Source organism: Lepidothrix coronata, unplaced genomic scaffold, assembly GCF_001604755.1.
Source record: "Lepidothrix coronata isolate B3197 unplaced genomic scaffold, Lepidothrix_coronata-1.0 Scaffold214, whole genome shotgun sequence".
In the NCBI taxonomy this organism is placed as follows: domain Eukaryota; kingdom Metazoa; phylum Chordata; class Aves; order Passeriformes; family Pipridae; genus Lepidothrix; species Lepidothrix coronata.
This window is the reverse complement of record NW_016690394.1, coordinates 1,155,399-1,177,301: the sequence shown is the minus strand read 5'-3', so window position 1 is coordinate 1,177,301 and position 21,903 is coordinate 1,155,399. Positions and strand designations below refer to the sequence as shown.

At 48.5% G+C, this 21,903-nt stretch overlaps 3 protein-coding genes across 8 annotated transcripts in view; 2 read left to right on the top strand and 1 right to left on the bottom strand.

The window, feature by feature from the left end:
• Positions 1-111: 111 nt before the first annotated feature.
• On the bottom strand, positions 112-2,516 carry MRTO4 (MRT4 homolog, ribosome maturation factor). Of its 2 annotated transcripts, none has more exons than XM_017833406.1 (8): positions 2,450-2,516; positions 2,253-2,311; positions 2,071-2,174; positions 1,904-1,985; positions 1,600-1,667; positions 1,102-1,253; positions 609-685; positions 112-426 (listed from the first exon to the last, which is right to left on the bottom strand). In XM_017833406.1, the coding sequence occupies exons 1-8, from the start codon at positions 2,475-2,477 to the stop codon at positions 280-282; spliced, it is 717 nt and encodes a 238-aa protein (XP_017688895.1). In that variant the 5' UTR covers positions 2,478-2,516; the 3' UTR covers positions 112-279. The 2 variants fall into 2 exon arrangements, with proteins under 2 accessions (XP_017688895.1, XP_017688896.1); XM_017833407.1 differs by having other exon boundaries at positions 395-513.
• Positions 2,517-2,624: 108 nt separating this feature from the next.
• EMC1 (ER membrane protein complex subunit 1) lies at positions 2,625-13,814 on the top strand. Of its 2 annotated transcripts, XM_017833436.1 has the most exons (24): positions 2,625-2,764; positions 2,870-2,994; positions 3,221-3,286; positions 3,406-3,499; positions 4,079-4,207; positions 4,343-4,469; positions 4,823-4,966; positions 5,275-5,442; positions 5,775-5,846; positions 6,282-6,341; positions 6,582-6,704; positions 6,919-7,015; positions 7,671-7,787; positions 8,202-8,210; positions 8,673-8,872; positions 9,118-9,267; positions 9,617-9,778; positions 10,049-10,168; positions 10,389-10,526; positions 10,971-11,144; positions 11,297-11,507; positions 11,969-12,053; positions 12,580-12,709; positions 13,049-13,814. In XM_017833436.1, exons 1-24 carry the CDS (start codon positions 2,652-2,654, stop codon positions 13,226-13,228), a joined length of 2,994 nt encoding a protein of 997 aa, XP_017688925.1. In that variant the 5' UTR covers positions 2,625-2,651; the 3' UTR covers positions 13,229-13,814. The 2 variants fall into 2 exon arrangements, with proteins under 2 accessions (XP_017688925.1, XP_017688926.1); XM_017833437.1 differs by lacking the exon at positions 8,202-8,210.
• A 1,102-nt stretch (positions 13,815-14,916) lies between these two features.
• Positions 14,917-21,903, top strand: part of UBR4 (ubiquitin protein ligase E3 component n-recognin 4) — a 79,920-nt gene continuing 72,933 nt past the window's right edge. For all 4 annotated transcript variants that reach the window (XR_001877765.1, XM_017833435.1, XM_017833433.1 and 1 more), the window contains exons 1-7: positions 14,917-15,037; positions 18,668-18,765; positions 19,636-19,739; positions 20,394-20,523; positions 20,631-20,770; positions 21,098-21,200; positions 21,746-21,887. Coding sequence is in view for 3 of the 4 variants with exons in the window: in XM_017833435.1 (XP_017688924.1) it covers positions 14,997-15,037; positions 18,668-18,765; positions 19,636-19,739; positions 20,394-20,523; positions 20,631-20,770; positions 21,098-21,200; positions 21,746-21,887 (758 nt within the window). In the remaining variant the exon portion in view is untranslated. The remainder of the gene's footprint in view (positions 15,038-18,667; positions 18,766-19,635; positions 19,740-20,393; positions 20,524-20,630; positions 20,771-21,097; positions 21,201-21,745; positions 21,888-21,903) is intronic.

The window sequence follows — 21,903 nt, the reverse complement described above, 5'->3', positions numbered from 1 at the left end:
CATCGAAGTTGCATTAACTTTACACCCTTTCTGCCCAGTTTTCACTTTTGAGGTGGAATTTTCTCAGATCTTGGGATACACAAACAGGAACAGGCAGCAGCAACAACCATCTGAAGTTTTGTATACAGATTTATATATATATAAAAAAAGCATAGTTAGATCATTTTTTACAAAGAGCACATTTGAGCTGATCATCCTTGTCCAGCTGCAGACAGGTGAGGGAAACATCCTCCTCTTTTTGTCTCTAAAATAGAATAGAACTGCCTGGTGTCCACACTGCTAGTCCTCGTTGCTGTCATCATCATTATCCTCCTCTTCCTCTTCCTCTGCTGTGTCTCCAACAAGCTTCTGGAAGTCTCCTGTCTCAGAATTCCACACGAATTTGATGGTGACTTTAAACTCTGCCATCTCATAACCGAAGAGTTTCTAGGAGAGGACACAAATGTGTTCCTGCTTTACCGTCTCTGTGTCCAGCTTAGCAAAACAGTCCAGACCACTTCCAGGTGGGAAGTGCTGCAGAGCAGGAGCCAAAATAATTGCTGCTGAGTTTCAGGGGTTGCATTAATTAATTATTTTGTATCAGGAAATGGGGCTGTTGTGTTACTCACCAGGACACGAGCCTGTTCCGGGGTGAGAACATCCCCTTCCTTGCAGACTTCGTAATCTGAGAGCAGCGTCACCACCCCTGCAGGAACAAAACCCCTTCAACAGGCTCCCAGGTACTGGGTAACCCCCTGAAATGTGGGGTGAAGAGCCAGGACTCCCTCCAACACCACCCTTTGGAGCTTTCCACGCAATGTTAGTGCACCTCAAGGAGCTGGGTCAGCTCAAAAAAAAACCCCGTCTGGTTTCTGAATGGGTCAATCCCAGCTGTTCCCACTGGAAAAGGACAGTGTTTTGGAGAAAGCTTGTTCTTTGACTCATCCTTTGACATGAGTTTGGGAAGAACAGCACAAGAAGGACATAAGGAGTTCTAGCCTCATCCCAACGAGGAGAACATCCGTGGGATTTTTGCAGATCTAAATTCCATTTAACATTCTGTTTCTGATATCTTCCCTGCTCAGACAGACACAAGGCTGCCCTTCCCAGCTGCCCCAGTACCTTTCTTCAGCGCCGTGGGCAATCCCAGCTGCCGGAGCTGCGGCTCCATGGAATGTGGGAACTGCTCCAAGGGCCCTGTGTCCAGGCTCACCCCGTACGGTGCCTTGTTCCCAGCGCGGGCAAAGTCCACCTCTCGGAACTTGGAGAACCACCTGGGACAGGCAACAAGACCTTCAGCCTCCTCTGGCTACAGCCTGCCCTAAGTTCCTGTGTTGCCCAGAGAAGCTGTGGCTGCCCCTTCCCTGGAAGAGTCCAAGGCCAGGTTGGGCAGGGCTTGGAGCAACCTGGGCTAGTGGAAAGTGTCCCTGCCCATGGATGGGGTTGTGACTGGATGAGATTTAAGGTCCCTTCCAACCCAAACCATTCCACGATTCCTTGCTGTCAGAGGGATGGCTGAGAAAAATGAGTGGAAAACCCCATGAGACCATCCCTGCTTTAAGGGAGCATCAGGGAGTACAGTGGTTACATGGGAACAGGGCTGTACCAGACAGTACTTACTCATCCACCTCATCCCTGGTGCGGTTGGTGAAGAGGAGCCCAACCTCCCCTCTCAGGTGTTTGCTGACCTGGAAGAGAAGGAGCATCCATAGGGATCAAGCAGCACCAGGGACCCACCTGCAGTCCTGTACAGCTGCAAAAGCTCTGGTATCAACAAACCATTTGTGTCAGGACACAGATGGATTCAATTAAAACACGCCCAAAACGGTGACCTGAGGACCTGTGGTGTCCTGGGATTGTTATTCCATGGTGTGAGGTAAGGCGGGTGAAGCTTTAGGACACCCAGGAAACCCCCAGTGCCCACCTTGTGCAGGTTCTCCTTGTACTCACTGCTCGGCGCCCGCCCCAGCGCCACCATCATCACCTTGTTCTTGCCGAAGAAGATCCTGGAGCAAGAGGAGGGGGATGTCAGCCCCGGGAGCTCACACCCCTTGGGAATTTCCCCCTTTCCAGCCCCTCCGGCCGCCCAACCTGCTGTGCTTCCAGGCGTTCCGGACATCCTTGAGCTTGTTGTTTCTCATGTTGGCCACGGAGAACACGAAGATGTACTTGTAGGTGTCCACACAGCGGCGGAGCTGCGGGGGAGACGTTACCGGGACAGGGACTGGGACGGAGGAAAGGGGAGAAGGGGACAGGGACAGGGCCCCACTCACCTCGGTGATCAGCGCCTGCTTGGCCTCCAGCCCCTTCCGGGGCGTCCGCGTCAGGGAGACTGCGGAGAGCAAAGGAGTGCGTTAGGGTGGGATGGGGAAGGGAGTGGGCACGAGGATGGGCACTGACACAGGCATGGGAAGGGGATGAGGATCGGGAAGGGAATGGAAAAGGGACTGAAAGCCTGCCCCGCTCTCACCCTTTCGGTCCCGCCGGGACCTGGGCATGGTTCCGCCGTGCTCCGAGGCCCCCGGGCGGCGCGCGGGCTGCCGGGAGCGACCAGGGCTGCCCCGCGCGCTGCCTGCGCGCTCCCCACGGCGCCGCCGCCCTTTCCCCGCGCAGGCGGCGGCGCGGGCGGCCCCACGGCGCTCCGAGGCCCCCCGGGCGCTGGGGCCGCTGTGATGGCGGCGGGGCCGGGGCCGCTGGCGGGGCTGCTCTTCTTGGGACTGCTCCTGCCGCTCCTCCTGCCTTTGGCCGCCGCCGTCTACGAGGACCAAGTGGGCAAGTTCGACTGGTGAGCGCCGGGGGTCCCGCCGCGCCGCGTCCCCCTTCCCGCGGGCAGGCCCCGCGCCCCTCCTGGCCCGAGTCCCGTCTCAGTGCCGCTCCCTTCCCTCCCTAGGAGGCAGCAGTACGTGGGGAAGCTCAAATTCGCCTCCTTGGAGGCCTCGCAGGGCTCGAAGAAGCTCGTCGTGGCCACCGAGGAGAACGTGGTGGCCGCCCTGAACTCCCGGAGCGGCGAAATCCGTGAGTGCGGCCGATTCGGGGCTGACGGGTCGATCAAATCGTGCTGGGTTTTACTCCTGAAAGGTGAACGCTGCCGGCTGTGCCTTGTCAGGCTAGGAAGGGGCAGCCGGCGGGTCAGAGTTGTGGCTTAGGGCAGGCAGACTGTGCTCTGTATGAGCTTAAAAATAATAGGAAGAAATGCCTTTGGAGGGGCTAATCTTGTTCTCGCTGGGCTGTGTCTCCCCAGTGTGGCGCCACGTGGACAAGGGAACCGCGGAAGGGACGATCGATGCGATGCTGATCCATGGGCAGGGTAAGGGGCACGTGCCGGGGCTGGGATTGCTCCAGGACTGTGGGAGCTCAGCTGCGTGTGAGAGCACAGGCTGGAGCTGCACAGCTCGTGGCTTTGTTGCTCCGTGTTTCCCCGGGCAGATGCCGTCAGTGTGTCCAACGGAGGGCGAATCCTGCGCTCCTGGGAGACCAACATCGGGGGACTGAACTGGGAGACGTCCCTGGACACTGGCAGGTAGGATTTCCTGGCTGCACTGGCTTCTCTCCTTGTATTGCTGGGCTGGGAAGGAAGGAAGGGGTTATGGACCTTCTCTGGACTTGCACTGTAGGGGAAGATTAGTTAAAGTTTCAAGAATAAGTTTTGGGTGAATTCTTTATGAATGCCTGACCTTGCACCAGGATCACTGAGGTTGGAAAAGCCCTCCCAGCGCATGGATCCCCCCTGTGCCTGATGCCCACCTTGTCCCCAGCCCAGAGCACTCAGTGCCACGGCCAGTCCTTCCTTGGACACTTCCAGGGGTGGAGACTCCACCACCTCCCTGGGCAGCCCTTTCCAAGGTCTGACCACCATGGAGAAATTCCTCCTGCTGTCTGACCTGCCCCTCCCCTGGCACAGCTTGTTCCCTGGGAGCAGAGCCTGACCCCCCCCAGCTCCCTCCTTCTGTCAGGGAGTTGCAGAGCCAGAAGATACCCCCTGAGCCTCCTTTTCTCCAGACTGAGCCCCCCCAGCTCCCTCAGCCGCTTCTGCTGCTCCAGACCCTCTTAGAGGGAAAAATAGGAATTCCCTAATTTCTTGTCGGTTGGCTTTGCTCAGTTTCCAGGCAGCTGCTCTGGTGGGGCTCCAGGATACAGTGAAATACGTGGCAGTGCTGAAGAAGGCGGCCCTGTCTCTGCACTACCTGTCCAACGGGCACCAGAAGTGGGTGGAGCACTTGCCGGAAAGGTGGGAACACGTTTGAAGGAGTGGTGGGAGCTCCTGGCAGAGGGAAGGGTGCTGCTTCTGCCTTGTGCTTCTGAAAACCTCTGAAAAGAGCAATGTGAGAAAGGTGATGCTTCATGGTTGCTGCCTCTCTCGCAGTGAGAACACTCAGTACCAGTTGCTGTATTCCCATGGGACTGGAGTGATCCACGTGCTTGGAATCGTTTCCCAGAGCCACCTGAACATCTTGACATTCAGTGCAGAGGATGGAGAAATTACAAAACAGGTAGTGCTCAACTGTGGATTCAAGTACTGGGTTTGGTGTTAACAAATGTGCTTCCAACCCACGGGCTGTGCTGTGGTAGGTAGAGGATTCGATGGTTGTGGTGCAGAGAAACTTTCTTTTCCACTGAGGCACTGCCTGCAGGCCAGAACATGGATTTCATGGCTGAATGTCCTGAAAGCCAAACCAAATTAGAGTGGCATCTGTTAGTCAAGGTTATCTCATAAACCTCAGGTTGACAGATAGTGTCTCGCAGTCCTGGGGAAAAATAATTCTGACTTGAATTCTTGGCTGTGTTCATATTGGTGCCTTGAAGATTTGACTGTGCTGACACCTTGATGTCTGTGGTTGTGCAGGTGAGAGTGGCAGCCCCGTGGCTGCAGAGCCTGGAGCACACCTGTGGTGTGGTGGGGGAGGCTGTGCTGGTGTGTGTGGACACGCACTCGCTCCACGTCTGCTCTCTGGAGACAGAGCATGAGATGAAGCAGATTCCCCTGCAGGTGAGAATTGTATGTTATTCCTTGCCCAGCTGGTTTGGTGCCTCACCCAGCCTGTGAGTGAACTGTGGAATGACTTAAGAGGTTTGGCGGGTCAGGATTCATAAATTGAGGGAAGGGTGAGAAAGCTTATGTCTGTCTAATCATTCCTTCTGGATTGATGTCTTCAAAGCTTTGCTCCAATGGGAGCCTCAGCCTCCCTGCTCCTGCTTTGTTAATCCTGACCCAGGGAATCTCTCCATGTGGCTGCATTGCTGCTGAGAGGAGGAAGGTGTTTGTCTCAGTAACACGTGTGCTTGTCTCCCTTGCAGTCCCTGGAGCTGGAGTTTACAGATGACTTCCAGGCCAGGATCTTGGCCACTCAACCCAGTGTCACCAGTGCTTCCCGGACCCAGTTCTTCCTGCAGCTCTCTCCCAGCCACTTCTCCCTGCTGCAGTACAAGCACGGGCTGCTCAGCCACCTCCGGGACTTCCAGCAGGTACCCGGCACAAATGTACCCAGCCAGAGGGCCAACTGCAGCTTAAAATCCTTCAGAACTCTTAGGCCAGCTGGCAGGTTTTGAAAATCTCAGTAACTGGGCATAATATTTCAAAAACCTGTGGCAGATCAACTGTTCCCATGTTTATGAGAAATAGTCTTACTTTTTTTTTTGTTGGGGGAAACAATATAAAATTCAAAATTTGGCTGTGAAAGATTATTTGTTTTTAATTCCACTTTAGCTTTATTTACTTCACAAGCAGTTTTTGGTGGGCTTTGGGGTTTTCTTGGGGTTTTGTTTTAAGTGATTTCCTGCTATTTTTTTCTTTCCAGGCAGCTCTGGTGAGTTTTGCAACCACCGGGGAGAAGACAGTGGCTGCTGTCCTGACATGCAGGAGTGAACTGGTAAACACAGTTCCTGTTCTCTGGAACCAGCACAGCTCTAGGGATGTGCTCTGGGAGTAGGTTCCAAGAGTGTTTCACAGGCTCAGGGATGGGGAGTCCCTTGGGGAAGAGGAGGGTTTGATGAGTTTCGGTGGTAATGCAATTAAGGCTTGATTGTGTCCAGCTCAGGCTGGGTCTGGCTCAGTGGAACGTGGTGTCCTGTTTTAGCATTATGTAAGGTGGGCATGTGACCTTGGAATTGGATTTACTGATCCATAGAGAATTTCACTTCTTGGGGATATCAAACATAGGTTAATAAAAGATAGTATAGAATAGAGCAGAACTGTTTCCTGCCTGATTTCACAGTCAAACTGAGACTTGTCAGGCACTCAAAAACCTAATTTTTTATAGTCTTACTGGTGTCTGCAGCCATGTTACATCTCATTCTCATTTCAGAAACCTGGAAGTGCTGATGGCCTTCATGCTGGAAGTACTCTGGAGGAAGCCTGGAGGCAGGTATGAGGTGCTCTTGTTCCCAGGAGCAGTGGGAGTTCTTGTTAGTCCCTTTTTTTCCTTTGTGTGCAGGAACAGAATGACAAAGGTGTTACACCAGTTTTTTAGAAGCTGCTGTTTTGCAGCTGTTCCTATATAGAACCTAAAAATGTTTTGAAGCCACAGTCCTTGCTGAATGTGGAATCCTGGTGCAGATTTTGGTGTGGTATGTGTGCAGCTTCTGATTTCTGCCTGCTGTTGCAGGATTCCTTAACGTGCTCCAACCAAACCTACAATATAAATCTCTACCTGGTTGAAACTGGACAAAGGCTGTTGGATACCACGATTACCTTTAGCCTGGAGAAAGGAGGTGCCAAACCACAGCAGGTGAGGAGGGAGGGGTTATTTCAGTCCTATGGTTGCTCAGACCTGCAGTGCCCTCCCTTCCCTGATTTGGCAGGAATGGGGAGAACCCTTCAGGCAATGGGAAAGAGCATTTTGGGGTTTACACTATCCCACTGTTGCTCTTGTTTCACCTGAGTTCTCTTTTCTCTTAGGTGGTGTGATCATAAACCTGCTTTCCTTGCTCTTCTTTTCCCAGCTATACATCCAAGTTTTCCTGAAGAAGGATGACTCTGTGGGCTATCGAGCCTTGGTGCAAACAGAAGACCACATGCTCATTTTCCTCCAGCAACCAGGTAATTGCACAAACAGCTTCCTCCACCTGTAACAGTGGCCAGAAGAAAATTCCAAGTCCTAAAGGATTCTATTTTATCATTACTTTCCTTGGACACCAGCAAAATTAATATAACTTTTCTGAGTCCCATAGAAGACACAGGAGACTCTTTCACCTGAGCGAAGAGTTCTGCCGTGTTCTTTGTGTAGGCAGAGCCTTTGAGTTTCAGGGGCTTTCTGCAGATTTCAAAACTTTTTGTAGGATGAAAATCTAAGTCGAGGTGTAGAGATTCCTCAAAGTTTTTCAGAAAAGATCCTCATGGCAAAAATATTAATTTGCAGAAAGGGTTAAAAGTCCATATCAGTGACACAAATTTTCTGAGGTTTTAAAGGAATCCAGGAGTTCACACTGTTGAATCTCTTATTTTAAACAGACTTAATGACTCCCTTTTAAAACACCACATTGCTTTTATTGATCCTGTGGTTTTCTTCTCGGAAGTGGCTCCAGTTGCATGAAGTATTTGTCTTTTATGAAATAGTTAATTTAGTTATATTAGATAGATATACACTGTTTTGCATTTCGTAAGAAGGGATTTGCATTTGAAGGGTCCACTGGAACATAGTCCTATTCCCAAGTATTAAGTTGATTTTTCCAATATTCTACTAATTTCGTTCCAGGAAAAGTTGTGTGGAGTAGAGAGGAGTCACTAGCAGAGGTGGTAAGCCTGGAGATGGTGGATCTACCTCTGACAGGGGCACAGGCTGAGCTGGAGGGGGAATTTGGAAAAAAAGCAGGTGAGTTTAACNAATAATGTTACTGCCTTTGAGTTCAGATGAGATTAACCATGGGCGGGTGAGTCAGTATAAAATTTATCCCTTAACAGAAAGGCCTTTGTGAGTTTGTTTTTCTTCCTGAATAAATGTATTTATTTCTGTGTACTCTGAGCTGAGAGATGAATTCAGATCTCTATTGATGGCAATTAAAATGAGCAGAAATAAACCCTTTTCTGTCTAAACTTTTGAAGTCCAATGTCAAATGCAGATGACATGAGTATATTATATTGTTACGTTGAAAAACCAGTCAGCAGCGGTAGGAGGGATTTTGGCCATCTCTCCTAAATGTTTCCTTTGACTCTTTCTGGAAGATTTGTTTCCAATAGCTTTTTTTTTTTTGCTTTGTTTTGTCTTTCCTTGCTGTCCTGGATGCAGCCATTCAAGGTAACCCAGCCTGCATGTAGTGTGCTCTGCTCCTGCCTAGTGCTTCCTGGTGCCACTGGTCTCCTCTGCTTGCTCTCCTCAGGGCTGAAACAGAGTTGGTCTGGTGTTTATTTCAAGGAACTAAATATAAACCCTCATCAGGCAGAATGAAGTATTTTACTTATTGAGTGCAGAGGGAGATGCAGACCTTGGAGGTGGGTGGGCACAGCGAGAAAGAATACAAAATACTCTGCATGAAGGTTTGCTTTCAGTTGATTCAGACATATTTTGGAATGAGTGTGAAGCAGGCAAAGGTTTGTGAGTGCCAGAGTCTGTCATTAAATGATAACTATAACTGTTATTCCAGAGTGGGAGGCAAAGGTTGGTGCATGGCAGCATTTCATGTACTGGCCGACATCATAATTTCAGTCATGGGGTGGGACGTGTTTTCCCTGTTCTTGTCACTGTTGGTGTCATTTGCAGACGGTTTGCTGGGGATGTTTCTGAAGAGACTGTCCTCCCAGCTCATCCTGCTGCAAGCCTGGACTGCTCACCTCTGGAAGATGTTCTACGATGCCAGGAAACCCCGAAGCCAGATTAAAAATGAGATTAACATTGACAATTTGGCCAGGGATGAATTCAACCTCCAGAAAATGATGGTGATGGTCACTGCCTCAGGAAAGGTGAGGAAGTCAGGGGAGGAATCTCTTTCTAGACTGTAGCAAAGAGTCTCAGCTCTGAATTTCCAGCCCTGTTTTTAGCCAGGTTTGGACAGAATGTCATGAGAGGATGCACAGGATGTTTTGTGATACCTTTAAAGAGGGACTAAGACTCTTCTTTCTTTGGGATATGACAAAGGAAGATGCAGTGTTTGAATATGAGAGGTGTGTTTTCCTAAACTTTGGCTTTCCTGTGTCTCTGTGATCAGCTCTTTGGCATTGAAAGCAGTTCTGGCACCATCCTGTGGAAGCAATACCTCAGGAATGTGAGACCAGGCTCCTCCTTCAAGCTGATGGTGCAAAGGACAACAGCCCATTTCCCACACCCTCCACAATGCACTCTGCTTGTGAAGGACAAGGTGAGGCCCCTTCCCTGGCCCTCCCCTGAGCTGGCTTAGTCTGAAAATGTGTCTTTGTAAAGAGCAGGAAAAAACGTATTTTTGGGTATAATCTGACTATCACGGATGTGGGTATGGAAGGAGAGAGAGACCTGTAGGGAAGAAGACACACAAGCCTGAAAAACTTAAGAGTAGTCATAGTTTTTATAAGACACATGTGGGATAGAGAATATTTGTGTCCACACAGAATATTTTCAGGGTGGAATAGCTGAACCCTGGCTATGAATAGTCCAACACTAGCAAGCAATAGTTAGAAAAACACCTCTTTTTTCTCCCTTAGAAAAGATTTTGCCTTTTATTTGTCTTTTAGGAAACCAAAATGAGCTTTCTGTATGTCTTTAACCCCATCTTTGGGAAGAGAAGCCAAGTAGCTCCCCCTGTTCTGAAACGTCCAATTCTCCAGACTCTGCTTCTGCCAATTATGGATCAAGACTATGCCAAAGTCCTGCTTCTAATTGATGATGAGTACAAGGTAAATGGCTTTGCCTGGATGCAGTTTTCTTCATGTTCTGGTTAATTATCCCCCTCCCTTTTGAAGCAAGATGAAAACAAATGCCATTGGGTCTCATTTCACACAAAACTATGAAGTTATTCTGGTAAGACAGACCTTATCCTGATAAACATGTTTGAAATAATCTTTCTAGTTCATTTGTTTTGTTGTTGTTTTTGGGTTTTTTTTGTTTGTTTTTTTTCTTTCTGTGTCATTTGGTTTTTAACCTGCGTTTCAATCCTTCTTTTGCAGGTTACAGCTTTCCCGGCCACTAAAAATGTCCTTCGCCAGTTAGAAGAAATAGCCCATTCTATCTATTTTTATCTAGTTGATGCTGAGCAGGGAAAACTTTCTGGATTCAGGCTGAAAAAGGTAGGGAAGACTCATTGCAGTCCAAGTGATGCCACTTTCCCGGATAACAGTAGATTTCTTTGTCTGATTTGTGGAGTTTTGCTTAGACCAGGAACATTCAGCCTCATCATGTGCCGAAGAAACTTTTAAAATGCAAAAGCAGAGAAAGCTGCATCTTGTTGGTGGAGGTAGTGTTTTGTTGAGGACAGGATCAAACCTCCTAGCTGCTTTTTCCTTGCAGGACCTGACCACAGAGGAGAGCTGGGAGGTGGTGATCCCCCCGGAGGTGCAGAGGATTGTGGCTGTCAAAGGGAAGAGGTCCAACGAGCACGTGCACTCCCAGGGCCGTGTGATGGGCGACCGCAGCGTCCTCTACAAGGTGCTGTTCCAGCTTTGGGTTGACTTTCTGTGGATGCATTATCCCATGGGAACATCTCAGTATCATTCCTGGGCACTACTTTGAGATTAGCTGCCTTGTGGTGCCAGTTTTTCCCATAACCCTCTGCAGAAGATGCAAATTTTGGTGGAGATTTCTACTCTAACACATTTTCATGCAGCAATTAAGTCAGTCAGACATCTGATATTGGAAAAATAACTGCTTGATTTGTTCGGGTGACTTGAGCTAATGAGATAATTTGCTTATGATAAGCTCAGTGCCAGATGAAATGCAGATACGAGGAGCTCGTGGCACTAAAAGGGGATCTCTTTTCTTTTTTTCTAGTCCCTGAACCCAAACCTGCCCAGTGCCAGATGAAATGCAGGAACGAGGTGTCTGTGGCACTAAAGTGGGGCTGGATCTCCATTGTCTTTTGTTTTTCTGTAGTCCCTGAACCCAAACCTGCTCGCTGTGGTGACGGAGAGCACAGACACACACCACGAGCGCACGTTCATCGGGATCTACCTGATTGATGGGGTCACAGGCAGGATCATCCACTCCTCAGTGCAGAAGAAAGCCAAGGGACCCGTCCACATGGTTCACTCAGAGAACTGGGTGGTGGTAAGAGTTTAGTCTCGTCTAGTTCCTTACATTTGGGAGGTTGGGGCAGTTCCTGAACCCGTATGGTCAAAAAGCCTTCTGCATTCTCTGTGATCTCCTGCTTCTTCTGTATTATTGCTTGCCTCATATTCCTAAACATCTCCTCGTTCCAGTACCAGTACTGGAACACGAAGGCCCGTAGGAATGAGTTCACTGTGCTGGAGCTCTACGAGGGGACAGAGCAGTACAATGCCACAGCCTTCAGCTCCCTGGACCGCCCCATCCTGCCCCAGGTTCTCCAGCAATCCTACATCTTCCCTTCTGCCATCAGTGCCATGGAGGCCACAATCACTGAGCGGGGCATCACCAGCCGCCACTTGCTCAGTAAGTGCCTGCTCTGTGCTCGGTGGGTTTCAAGTAGCACTGTAATCCAAGCAGAATGCAGTTTGCTGCCAAAGAATCAGGCCTGTGGGTTGTCCTGGACTCCTGCAAGTGCAAGGATAAGCACCCAAGAGAGTGTTAATGTTGGAAAATGCTGTCAGAGATGGCCATGGGGTGTCAGAGGAGGGTGCCAGATTCTTTCCAAAACACGTGAAGTTTCATCTCAACATGACGAAGAACTTTATGCTGTGGGTGGCAGAGCACTGGAACAGCTGCCCAGGGAGGGTGTGGAGTCTCCCTGTCTGGAGACATTCCAAACCCACCTGAACACGTTCCTGTGTTGCCTGCTCCAGGTGACCCTGCCTTGGCAGTGGGGTTGGACTGGGGGATCTCCAGAGGTCCCTTCCAACACCAACAATTCTGTGATTCTGTGATTTTTAAGATGCTTTTCTTTTAATGCACAGTTGGGCTTCCCTCTGGGGCTATCCTGTCGCTTCCAAAGGCTCTTCTGGATCCTCGGCGCCCAGAGATCCCGACGGAACAGAGCAGGTAAGGAAGGTGTGATAAGCCCTCTTGCTGGGCAGCTGTGAGGAGGGATGGATTTTGAAAAACAGAAGTGTGAAGTGGAACAACCTGTCCTGAATGGAGTCAGGGCAGTTTTTGCATGGAATGAAGGGAGGTTTCTTCAAGTCGATGATTTTAGATGTCTTTTCCAAACGAAATGATTCTGTAGTTCTGTTCCCAGTCTGTGATGATGGGATGTGTTTGTAATGCAGCAGGTCAGTCATTAGTAAATCAGCCCGTTGTCTACAGTCTTAGAAAAGAGCAGTCAGAGTAACTAGATTTTTTAGAATTACACTTATTTTTGAAACTTTAGAAACCTGGAAGGAGGCAGCTGCAGTTTAGCCTGACCCAGCTGATAGGTTTGATTTTCATCCTGCTGCAAAAATGAATCTGCACAGGGAAAAGCTTCCAAATTTGCTGTTTCAGATCAGCTTGAGATAATCAGAGTAGGAAACACTGATGACAGTGTGCTGTTTTATTGGGATGTCATTGGGCTTTAACTGCCTTTCAGGGAGGAGAACTTGATCCCATACTCCCCTGACGTGCAGATCCACGCTGAGAGGTTCATCAACTACAACCAGACCATATCCCGCATGAGGGGGATTTACACAGCCCCCTCCGGCCTCGAGTCCACCTGTCTGGTGAGTGCAGGGTGCAGACCCAGTGCGGATCCGTGGAATTTGGGAGGAAATCCTGATCCACAGGCACGATACCACAGCCTGTGGCTGGGAGCTCTGTAATTCCAATAATGTGGCTGCTCACAGCTTAAACATTCCTTCTTTTAATCTGGAACACGATTTTTTGGGGCTATTTAAGTGAGTCCTTTTGCTCTATAAGTGCTTTTTTTTTTTTTTTTGACTGTGCAACTGGGTTTTTTTGCTATTTAAGTGGGGTTTTGGGGCTATTTAGAACTATAACCCCTAGTGAATAATTTTGACAGCTCAAAGCTGTGTCACCAGCTCCTCCTGTCCCCCCTGCAGGTTGTTGTCTATGGCCTGGACATCTTCCAGACCCGCGTCTACCCCTCGAAGCAGTTTGATGTCCTGAAGGACGACTATGACTACGTGTTGATCAGCAGTGTCCTCTTTGGCCTGGTCTTTGCCACCATGATCACCAAGAGACTGGCCCAGGTGAAGCTGCTCAACCGGGCCTGGCGCTGAGGGAAGGTGGGCCTGGAGAAGGCAGCTGGGGTGGGACTGTCTGGGGATCCACTGCTGGGCTCTGTTGGGATCCCAGCTCACCTGATGGATGCAAACATCAATATTATTCCATCTTGCTGGAAGATAGTTGTGAGGAAAAGCTGCTGGTGTAACAAAACACAGCCCACCTGTGTCCTGAGGAGAAATGGAAGAGACATCGTCTGCTCTGACTGAAAAAGAACGTCCCAAACCTCCCATAAAGCCCTAAAATCACATTGCCTCCCTGATGTTGGTGAAGAGAATACTAAGGACACGTGTCCTCTCCATCCCTGGCTCTTCCTCAGCGCCAACTGTGCCCCACATATGGCAGAGGGGAGGGGCGAGGGGTGTTGGCAGCTGTACTTTGAGAGCTGGACTGGAAATGTGTGAGCTCCTGGTGCAAGGACGAGACCTTGGGTTATTTAAATAAAATGTTTAGAAATTGGGTGGGTGTTGGTGGGAAACAGCCTCATGGAGTCACTGATGCCATTGCAGAGCTGTGGGAGGAATTGGAATGTAAAATCTCTCCATGTTCTTTATTTATTATGATGGTAATGGCAGCTCCTTCCCATGTGTTTTACATTTTCCTGGATTTCTGTACAACATGAGATGAAGGTGTTGTGGTCCAGGGTGAGGAACCTCACAGTGTTTCCCTCTGATCACGGCTCAACTCCGTGGGTTTAAAGTGTTATAATCAAGATTGGCAGAGTTGTTCCCCTGTGAGAGGCCGTGTCCCATCTGGCCCCTGTGCAGCTGCAGAGCCTCAGGAAATCCGGGGGCTGCGGAGCAGAGGATGCCCTTGGGCTGGGAATGCGGTTTTGGGGATACTGAAGTGGGTTTGGGGCCATTTAAGTGGGGGTTTTTGGGCTACTTAAGTGGGTTGGAGAACTATTTAGGTGTTTTTTGTGGGGCTATTTTAGTGGGGTTTGGGTCTATTTAACTGGGTTTTATGGCTATTTAAGTGGGGTTCTTTTTGCCGTGTAAGTGGTGTCTTGGGGCCTACTTGGGTGTTTTGGAGGGCTATTTAAGTGGGTTTTTTTGGAGCTATTAAAGTGTTTCTTGGGGTGCATTTAGGTGGTTTTTGGGGCTATTTAGGTTTTTGGAGGGCTATTTAAGTGGGGGGTTTTGTCTATTTTAGTGGGTTTGGGGTTAGTTAAATGTTTTTTTTTTTTGCTATTTAACTGAGGGGGGGTTTTTTAAGTCTTTTTTGGGGCTATGTGAGTGGGTTTTGGCTATTGGGGTTTTTTGCCATTTAAGTGGGTTTGGGGGCTATTTAAGTGGATTTGGGCTATTGTTTTTTTTGGCCATTTGAGTGGGGTTTTTGGGGTTGAGTGGCTTTTAGCTCTTGGGGGGTTTTGCCATTTAAGTGGGTTTTGGCCATTTCGGTGCTTTTCTGGGGGCTATGTGAGCGGTTTTTCGTCCCCTCCAACTCCCCCTGTCCGAGGGAGCCGGCGGGGGGAGTGGCGCGCTCGCAGCGCATGCGTTCCCCCCTCCTCCCGCCTTTCCTCCTCACGGCGCACGCGCCGCGCGCCAAACTTGCTGACTCACGCAGTGCGCACGCGCCCGCGTCGTGGGCCAATGGGGCGGCGCGACGTTGCTCGGTCGCCCCCCGCCGGCAGGGGGCGCTGCCCGGCGCGGCCCCGGCCCAGCGCAGCCCAAGATGGCGGCGGGCGGCGCGGGGGCCGCGGCCGGGCCCGGCTGGGAGGTGGCCGTGCGGCCGCTGCTCTCCGCGTCCTACTCGGCTTTCGACATGAAGGAGCTGCCGCAGCTGCTCGCCTCGGTCATCGAGAGGTGAGGGGGGCCGCGCGCTCGGGGCTGCCTTCCCCTCAGGGGGGCAGCGCTGGGGGTGCGGGAGCGGCTGAGGCGAGTCCCGCTCGGTACTTGGTGCTCGGTACCCGGCACTCGGTACCCGGTGCTCGGTGTGTGGTACCAGGTGCCGGCAGAGGAAGCGGCGGGGCTGCGGCTGCCCGGGAGGAGTCCCGAGCGCCGTTCCCCGCTCCTCCCGCTGTTCGGAGCTCCCGGCTGTGCCCTCAGGCCCCGTAACGGGCTGGGGGTGCCCGTCCGGCCGCAGCACTGCGGGCAGGCGCCCGCCCAGAGCCTTCGAGACTGGTCTTGTACCTTTGCCTTTGTCCGGGCGTGTCACGGTCTGTCCGGCGGTGCCGGGGGAGGTGGTGTCTCACCTGGGTCCTGAGGGGACCAGGGGGTGAGCACCGACTTCCCTCTAAGTCTCTGCCACTGCAATACTTCACATATTTAAAGGAGAAATAAAGCAGAACCAAATCAGGTCTGCCTTTTCTTAACCAGAAGCGTTGGACTCCGAGCATGAGTACCCACTGCAGCCGTTTAATTCAACTTATAGCTTATTTTACGACCTAAAATAGGAGGTGTGAATGCCACAACGCTCCAGTGGCATACTGGAGCGGATAACCCTGGCCACAGTAAGTTGTTGGGAAACATAAAATAAACACTGCGCTAAGGAAGATGATAAATTAAAGCCTCGTGGTGTTTTTCTTAATAACAAACAGCTGAGTGTGCAGTGGATGCTCCAGATTCAAAGAGTTCAGTGCAAAGAGTTCAGTACCTGTTACACAGAGCAGTGCTTCACCCAGAATGTGCCGATGGAATTTGGGCAGTTTTTTGGCCTATCTTTGTTCTAAGGACCATTTCAGTGTCATTTGTCTGTGTGGAGTTCCACTGTCTGTGTGCCTAAAGTGAAGTGTTTTATCAGAATATCCTGGAGACACTTGAGTGGACCCACTTGAGTTCTGGGAGTGGGCTGTTTCCTCCTTTACTGGGAATGCCGGTTCCATTTCCCGCTTGAGAGAAGAGTTTGTTGCCTTTAAGCAGCACTGCCTGAGGTTGGAGTTGTGTCTGATGATCCGGCAGGATTTGGGCTCTTGCAGGGTGATACTTTTTATTTCATGCCTTGATATAATTGGCAAATCTCAAAGGTATAAATACAGCTCGTTGGTGTTTAGAGCTGTGCTTTTCTGTGCTGAACAAGAATCTATCTTTAGATTTCTCATCTGAAATATTTTATCTGTTCAGATTATTTTTAGAAGGTGGTTGATAAGTTCTTGGTGGTGTCAGCCAACCCCAAGGTGACTGGATTTCCCCTTAAATTAACTTGGTGTGATGACAGTGGAATCACTAGTCTTACTGTTTTCAAAATAAATCAATAAACTCCATTTTTAACAACTCTTCTATTTCATTTATAAATTTAACTGTGGTCAGGTTACTGGTATTGTCCTGTGTGGGATGATCTCTCATTTCACGTGACACCCTGTTAGGTACATTCAAGCATTGATGGGATTTGGCCTCTTAATTGGCATAAATGAGGGAGATGCTGACTTGGAAAGGTGCAGCTGAAGTGGAACATGGAGTCTGGGACAGTCACATGAGGCTGGTTTTTGGTGAAGGGGTTTCCATAGGGCAGAATTCTTGCACCTGGTGTGGTGCCTTCTCAAGGAGAAGCTGCTTTGTGCCTTCTGCCTTACAGAAAGGGTCTGTTTTGGGCTGTTTGGGATTTGGGAGTGGAGCTGAGAGAGGAGCTGGGATTTGATGCTGGCATTATATTGATATCAATAGGCTTCTCGCCCAGCCTGAGAAATGAGTTTCCTTGGGAAGCACAAGTCCTTTAAACAATAAACCACAATATAATAGCTGAAAGTTCTTATTAAGTTTCACTGTATATGCAGAATAACAATCTGGCACATCCCAGATTGATTTATTTGCAAGGATTCATGATTACTTGACAGCTGCCTTCCACTTTGCACTACCATAACACCCACAGCTTGTTTGACTAAAACTCAACCCTCTCCTTGCCCAATCCAGGTGACATTCTCTCTCTTGTGCTGGATACTGCACCTTTGTGTTCCTATACCCCGTGGGCATTCTGTGTTGCACACCTTGACCTGTGCAGTAATTGAGGAGCCTGCCAACCTCTCCTGTACTCTGTTATTCCCAAATTGTTCTAATTAGTTCTCTTAAAGTACGTCATACACATCTCCTGCTGCTGATTTGGGGTTGGGCCTGAGAGGTAGGTGAGCAAAATTAGTGTCCGAGAGAGCACAGACTTTTTTGCATGTTCATTGCCCAGCAGAGCAGTTCTGGCAGGAGATGCTCAGGTGAAGCCTGAGGTGTTGAAGCTCAGTCATGTTGTGCTGCTAAATATCTTCAAGTAAAACCTCTGCGCTTTTCGATTTCAGCTTTTTAGACAGACTAAATAAAATAAAGTCTCAAATCTAGGAAATCAAACTGCAAAGCTCATGAGTATTTCTGTTCATTCTTCTGGAGAAATGATTCCGTTCCAGAGTTTCTTCTGTTTCAGCTGCATCTGCTGTTATGACTGGAAACAATCACTTAGCATAGAAAAAAGGAAGGTGACTGGGCATAAATTGGGCTTTGTTCAGGTCAGCGAGGAATGGTGTTTCCTTTTCCTCCTCCCACCCTGATGAAGCTGCACTGTTGTGTGTCACTGAGTGAAAGGGATATGTGAGTTCATTTTGGTGCTCTGAAGCAGCACTGGTCATTCCCAAAGCTTGAATCATGGTTGGAGTTGGGTACAGCATGTGGGATATACTGCTGTCCTCTGCTCTCCACCAGCCCTCCAGGAATAACCTGTGTAAGTAAGCCTGAGTTGAATAATCTGTTCTTCCAACTTGCTTGTTCACATCACTGATTGGAAATGTGAAAGAAAGTAATTTATAGGCAGAGATCCACATCCCCTAGTTTTGTCAAGGGAAAAGTTAGAGGCAGAAGTAGGTGTGGAGGCAGAGCTGTGTGTGTTCTGTTTCTGTGCAGATGGGGTGTGTTGGGGCCCCACTGCAGCAGCCTTTAACCTGCACGGTGTCACCTCTGTCAGAAATAGCTGATCTCCATGGCCAGTGGGTCTCACAGAAACCTCAGAGACTTGACTTACCGGCCCAAACCCTTCTCTGTCCAGCTCATGGCAGATGCTGCGCTGTTGTGATTATGCAATTGCCTGGTTTGATCCCTCTGATTTGCAGAATTGCACAAACTCCAGTTGCCTCTGTGCCATGACAGAAAGGGAATGCTTGTGCTCCAGGCCTGGCAAATCCTGCCAGCGTTAGCAGAACGCACAGTCCAAACACTCTGGGCAGCTGAGTTTAGAATAACTTAAAGGTTAATGAGCCTCTGGCTGGGAGAGAGCCTGACCTGTTGATGCTTTAAAGGAGAAACATTTACAATATTGGAATTATTTCCTTAAATTTCCTATGTGGATAGCTGCACCGGTGCTGTGATCTGGCTGCTGCTTGTGGGCTCAGTCCTGAGGACACGAGTTGTGTTCTCAGAGCTGTTAATGGTCTTGTCTTACCTCTGTTAATGGATATATTTGGGTGTTGGGTGGTGCTGCTGTTGTGCTGGATCCGATTAACACATCCTGTTCTCCCATTGCAGTGAATCTGAAATCCTGCACCACGACAAACAATATGAGCCTTTTTACTCCTCCTTCGTTGCACTTTCCACACACTACATTACTACTGTGTGTGGTCTAAGTAAGTGTTCCCCCTCCTTTGCTTCTCTTGCTCTTGTGTTGTGACTGGGATATAGTGAAAGTAAATCAGAATTGTTGTCATTTTTGTATTTGTTTTTTTCCCTCTTGCTGAATCAGACTTGACATTATATACGTATCAGACTTTATCCTGACAAAATGTCAGTTCTGATGAAAAGGGAAGCTTGTTGATGGGAGTGTTTGGCTGCCAAGTACTGGACAGCGTTGCCTTTTTGGTTGCTTATTCATTGGCCTGACTTAATTTTTGGTCAAATGAAGTTTTTGATTCAGTTTTCAATATTTTTAGATTATTTTTAAGGAGTTAGAACGCTACCATCCTTGAAAGTATCCAAGGCCAGGCTGGATGGAGCTTGGAGCAACCTGATCTAGTGAAAGGTGTCCCAGCCCATGGCACTGGTTTGGAATGAGATGAGACTTAAGGTCCCTCCAACCCAAACCATTCTGGGTTTCTGTAGTTGTGTTGCTGTGTTGGAGTTCATGATCTAAACATTGTGACTCAAAGTATTTTCTGTTATTCTGGCTGACAATTTAGCAATTTCAACAAAAAAAAATGGGCTTTGTGGACTCGTTTCATGTTCTTCAGTGCTTCTGTCAGCATTAAATAATGTTGCTGGGGAAACTGTTTTATATGTCTAAATTTCTCTGTCTGGTAGAAGGCATTATCCTGATTTACTGTCATTTCTTGGATTGCATTGTCATGAGACTGAATTTATATTGCGCCTGTACGTTCAGCATGATGGACTGTGTGTGTGCCCACGCTGCAGAGCATCCTTTTCTACTGACAGTATTGGGAACTTATTGCACTGAATTATTTTAAAAACTTATTCTAAGTACAAGGATCTGATTTTTTCAGTACCAAGAAACCAACTGCAGTCGGTGGCAGCTGCTTGTAAAGTCCTCATTGAATTCTCCCTGCTGCGGCTTGAGAACCCAGATGAGGCATGTGCTGTGTCACAGGTGAGCACAGATTTTGACAGTGTGGCCAAGCCTGAGTGTGAAAATGGACTTTGGGCTCTAAATCTGAAATATTTGCTCTAATGTTACATGCGTAAAGCAAAATTATTAATGAAGCTCTTAAAATATTTAAGGTGTACTGTTGATTCTTGCTGAGTCTTCCCTCTGCATTCTTTACTCAGAATCTCAGGTTGCTTACAACCTGAAATAAAGGTGACCTGAAGTCTTGGTTAATTCTGTTGCAGTTTCCTACATTCTGGTTTGGTTTTGTGTAACAACTTGGATCAAAACTATTTGTTGTGTTTTTAAAGGTGATTTCTTTCCTGCTTGTATTCTAATCATCTGGGAAAGCTTATATCTATTTAGAAGAGGAAAGGCATGTGAGAAGGGTTCACATAATCTAGTGTATCTCAGAGAGCTTCTCCAGGTGTTTTCCATAAGAGCACAGGGCCAGTGTTGGTGACCTGAATTACCTGCAGTCAATAATCTGTCACGATCTTTGGTGTGAGATCCCAGTGGATTAGAGCTGTTGCAGTGGCCTTGCCAGCTGAAGTTGCATTACTCTTAATCCAGCTGCTTACAGTAAACGATATGGAGGAATAATTGGAATCAAGAGAGTTTAAATTGTACTTTATATCTTTTGTTTTCTTTTTGTAGAAACACCTCATTCTGCTGATAAAGGGACTGTGCACGGGCTGCAGCCGCCTGGACCGGACAGAAATTATCACCTTCACAGCAATGATGAAATCAGCCAAGCTGCCTCAGACTGTCAAAACCCTCTCTGATGGTAGGGAGGAAATACATTTGTGTGTATTTCCCTGCAGCACTGGAGTTAGGCACAGAAAGTCCTGGGGGTTTGCTGTATGACACGGTGGTTTGTTGTTTACCCTGCAGTTGAGGACCAGAAGGAACTGGCCTCCCCGGTGAGCCCAGAGCTGAGACAGAAGGAGGTGCAGATGAACTTCCTCAACCAGTTGACATCAGTCTTTAACCCCAGAGTCTCATCATCACCATCCATCACACAAGAGACACAGGTGAAAAAACCCTAAAGTAGCACCAGTCTGAATTTTAACATTAGTAACATAGTGCAGGGAAGGGCAGAGGACTGCAAGTGGTAGTTTAATACAAGTGTAAGGAAAACCTTAAGTATTTAAATCCTGCTTGTGTGCTGTTGAGTGGAAAATGGCAATTGGCATTGTGTTGGCAGTAGTAGATTTGTTTCCTCGTGGAGGGCAATGTTCAGTGATATCCATGACTGTTTTGAGTCCTGCTGCTGATCCACCTTGCTCCTGTATAGAGACTTACAGCAATACTGTATATTTTAATGCCTCTGTAATATATTTAGTATGTGCTTGCTTTAGGTGGAAGGAGAGAATGAGGATCAAGCTGCCACGGATCAAACCTCTGCAGCAAAGACCAAAAGCATATTCATTGCTCAGAATGTGGCCAGCCTGCAAGAACTTGGTGAGAATCAGCTTTCTAAGCTTCAGGGTCAAAAAAAGTGCTAGAAAAATGCCTCTCAGTGTTTCACCTCACAGCTCTGAGTGGGAGGAAATTCTCTGGCCTAAAGGATTCATAGTGATTGCCAGGGGAGGTTGTGGCTGGAGTGGAGTTTTCATTGCACTCAGTCAGTATGTTTGTGTTGTGAGGGGTAAATAAGATGGACAATATGAAAGAGTTTATGGGATGGGTCATTGAGCAGGTGTGGAATAGAATCTCAGGATCATTAGGTTGGAAAAGACCTTGGAGATCATCACGTCCAACCAACTAGACCTGATGTGCCATCTGGCATGGACACAGAGCTTTGTGACACCCGTTACAAGTAGGGACTGGAAACTTGACCAACTGGTTTATGTGTTGTAAACTACTCTTTATCCTATTGCCTCATTTCTGATGACATTTTCTCACCACAAAGACTAATTAAGTCAATTATTGCGGACCGTTAGATCTGTCCTGCTTAGAAGCTCTCTGATGAAACAGTAAAATAACACTGTTGTTATTTTTGGTAGGTGGCTCTGAAAAGCTGCTGCGAGTTTGCCTGAACCTGCCGTACTTCCTGAGATACATCAACAGGTTTCAGGATGCTGTGTCAGCCAACTCCTTCTTCATCATGCCAGCCACAGTGGCCGATGCCACCGCTGTGCGCAACGGGTCAGTGCCGTCACTG